The sequence below is a fragment of the Mycetomoellerius zeteki genome, unplaced genomic scaffold, assembly GCF_001594055.1.
Source record: "Mycetomoellerius zeteki isolate Tzet28-1 unplaced genomic scaffold, Tzet1.0 scaffold147, whole genome shotgun sequence".
Lineage (NCBI taxonomy): Eukaryota > Metazoa > Arthropoda > Insecta > Hymenoptera > Formicidae > Mycetomoellerius > Mycetomoellerius zeteki.
Window position 1 is genome coordinate 1 of NW_017256414.1, and position 3,319 is coordinate 3,319.

The 3,319-nt window shown below is 35.4% G+C and overlaps 1 protein-coding gene across 1 annotated transcript in view; it reads right to left on the reverse strand.

The window, feature by feature from the left end:
* Window positions 1-1,625: 1,625 nt before the first annotated feature.
* Window positions 1,626-3,319, reverse strand: part of LOC108732182 (uncharacterized) — a gene marked incomplete at its 3' end in the record, with an annotated part of 43,310 nt that continues 41,616 nt past the window's right edge. Inside the window, exon 4 of the mRNA XM_018462862.1 lies at window positions 1,626-1,917. Coding sequence (XP_018318364.1) covers window positions 1,626-1,917 — 292 coding nt within the window. The remainder of the gene's footprint in view (window positions 1,918-3,319) is intronic.

Below are 3,319 nucleotides of genomic sequence, written 5' to 3' on the forward strand. Positions count from 1 at the left end.
CAGATAAATCAATTGCTTTCAAAAAAATATTTGTGAAATATTTGTCAAAAACAAATCAACTATCTTGAACAAAAAATGGAAAAGATATATTAAAAATAAAAAGAATTTTTTGAAAAGTGTTCATTTACTTTTAATAAATCAAAGCCTTGAAAAAGACAGATTGAAGTAGAAACCGCTACCAGCCGATAAATAAAAATCTGGCAGCGTATTGACAGTGAAAATGAAGAATTGTAAGTGTTTTATATATAATAATTATGTATGGATTTATATAATTATGTATGGGTTTAAGGTTTATTGGTTTATGGGTTTAGGATTCTGTTTCCTTTGCTGGATCGATTCTTACTTTCATCATTCTACATATGACTGCCAAAAAGCACCTAATATTATTTAAAAATAGCTATATCTTCATTATCGACCTTTGAGCTTCAATATCTCAGAACCTGTTGATTTTAGGACCACGTACCCATTGAGACTTTTGATCGGAACACCATAAACTACCACATACTAAATTTTCAGCCACTTTGATCGAAAGTATTTTCCCATAAGAAAACTGCGGGGGGCCCTTTGTCAAAAAATTCATGCGGGAGATTGTGTACTTGGAACCTGATTATTTATTATTTCATCACTATAAATGGACATTCTTATTATACATTCGTAGATTTACAGAATTCGTGATCACGTGCCGTGTAATTATCTGCCTTGGTTATAGACAACTGCTGATTGTATCGCACGATATCCGCTCGCAAGGTATACACATCTCAAGAACCGAAAAATAAAAAACAAATCCAACGTCATCCACGTAACATGCGCGTATATAAGTTTGTAAACGAAGTCAATGCTCTCGATCAAACAACATTCGGCGGATAAACGATAAAAACTGGTTTCGACGGTGAGCACCTTCGAAATATAACGGCGCCGCCGCCTGTCGAGCGTATCTCCTCTGCTCGAAACACGCGTTTACGACTTGAAGTCTTGACGACTAAGTAAGAAAAAATGACCAAATTACCGGGAGCATTAACTTATCGCGTAAGAACCCACTAGCGAGAGCGAGAAAGAGAGAGAGAGAGAGAGAGAGAGAGAGAGAGAGAGAAAAGAGACCCACTAGCACTTTATTTCATTGGTAACTGTAATTTCTTTATTTCCTTCATAAGTGCATTTTTATCACTTTCGTGTAAGTATATCAAGTTACTGTTATCATAATTGTATCCGTAACCGCAATTCGCATTGAGGTGTAAATACTTCAAGTAGCACAATTAAAAGATATGACGACGTCTCATAGATATCAAAATAAACGTCACTATTGTCTTTTGACATTAATCCGCTACTTGAGATGAGCAGTGTTCCGCTTTTATGTGCAGAAAATGGAAAATGAACTTATTAAATATACTAATTAAATAATATGTGTAATTTTTATTAATTATACATATATATTTAGCAAAAATATATTGGATATGAAAACGTAAACTGAACAGCTAAGGAAATTATATCGTGAAAGGGGAAGAAGAATCTCTCGCGTTATTTCACGACGTACCGGCGTTCGCGCGACACGCAGTAGCTCTGTAATCGATTCTTTTTATCTAACGGTATCGCGACGCTTCGCGAGCGGAAGTGACGATTGTTATTACCTGAAGAGCCAGAACTCGGGACCGGTTGAGACTACTAGTCAGACAGACCGCGAGAGCTAGGAGGCCAGGTTGCGCCTGCACTAAGAGCCGCGGTGCATCGGCGCATCGTTCGCCGCATGCCGCCAGGCATTCCACGCACCCCAATTCGTCCAGGGCAGCCCTTCTGGTACCGATTCTAGGTCCAGTCTGCCCCGAATTCGGGGGTGAACTTTGAGCCAGTTGAACGCCGCGTAAAGTTTCGAGCAGCAGGGTCATTCCATCCGCCGGCGGGGAGGCGAACTCTTGCACGAAGCTGGAAAAAAAATCACGACTTGTCACGAGAATATTCGACATCTTGTATAATCGTAACGATATAGCGAAATTTCTTTCTTAACATTCTTATTTTTAATACTTTCGCGTTCTTAACATCTGTGTCGCGCATTGTTTTTATTATTTTATATTTACTACACGATTATACATAATCATATATTTTCTTGGGAATAAAAGAAATGGAAATTCAATTATTAAAAATAGAAATAGTGTTTATGTGTGACATCTGTAAAGAATATATTTATATATACATATAACATACACACAAACTTCTCCTAATAAATGTATATATTGTAATATTATTCATTAAAAGTCAAAATAAAAAAAGAGAAAATCAGAATTCAAATCTACATATCCAATAGATACACATATTCAGCTGTTTTTGGATCTTCTCTTTAGTAATAAGATTAAAGTCACTGATATATGGTACGTCAAAATAAAATAGTTTTTTAAAAATCAAAATTTAAGAAACTAATTTTTAGAAGTAAGAAAACAATACAGTCGTCTCGCAACAAGCTTCGCGAAAATTTTTTAATTGTAAAAAACCTGTTTGATACTAAAAAAAAATACATAGAAATGGAATGTATAATATAAGCAACCCAGTCATTCTGCATATTTGAATCATGACTGTGTCATTGAACGTACATCATTTCAGATAGTAAATGTTTACGACTAAGAAGATTTCTCATCTAAACTTAAACATACCGGTAGTTACGCCAATGAATACTGGTTGTAATAACATTCTTATGTTTTGAATAAAAATCGTCACATAAGCGTTGAAGATATTAAAATATAAAGAAAAAAGATAGTAATTACATAATTACGGAGCTTCTCGCTCGACAAGAAAACCGATCCGGTTTATGCGCGTGTAGCTCAGCGAGTTTTTTTTCCGAGATTGTCACCACAAGAGCGAAGAGGGCGACTTCGTGATTGAACGAAGGAATCGATCATCATCGCTCCTGAATATATTAACAAAGACATTACAAGAGAGACCTGTCCAAGCTGCTGCGGGACAGCTTTTTCATCACTTGTCACTCGATAAGAATCAAAGTATCATTTCTTCGAAAATACTATCGGTTATATTAACATGATTGAATATATAAGGCTTCCTCTTTCTCTCCATACCTATATCTCTCTATAAGGCTAGCTACAGAGAAGTAAGACTCATCTCGTTCGTTTAAATTAAAATAAATGTTATTATCAAATAGTTAATATTTTAAATCGTCAAAAGTCGGAAAATGACTCGACGCAAATGATTTTATGCATGATCCTTCGTCGATTTGATTCTATCGTACATATAATATTATAAATCGAACCTTATTAGTGCTTCTCTGATCGATCCGAGTGTCCTTTTACAAAGTCTTTATATATTACAATTCAGCAGG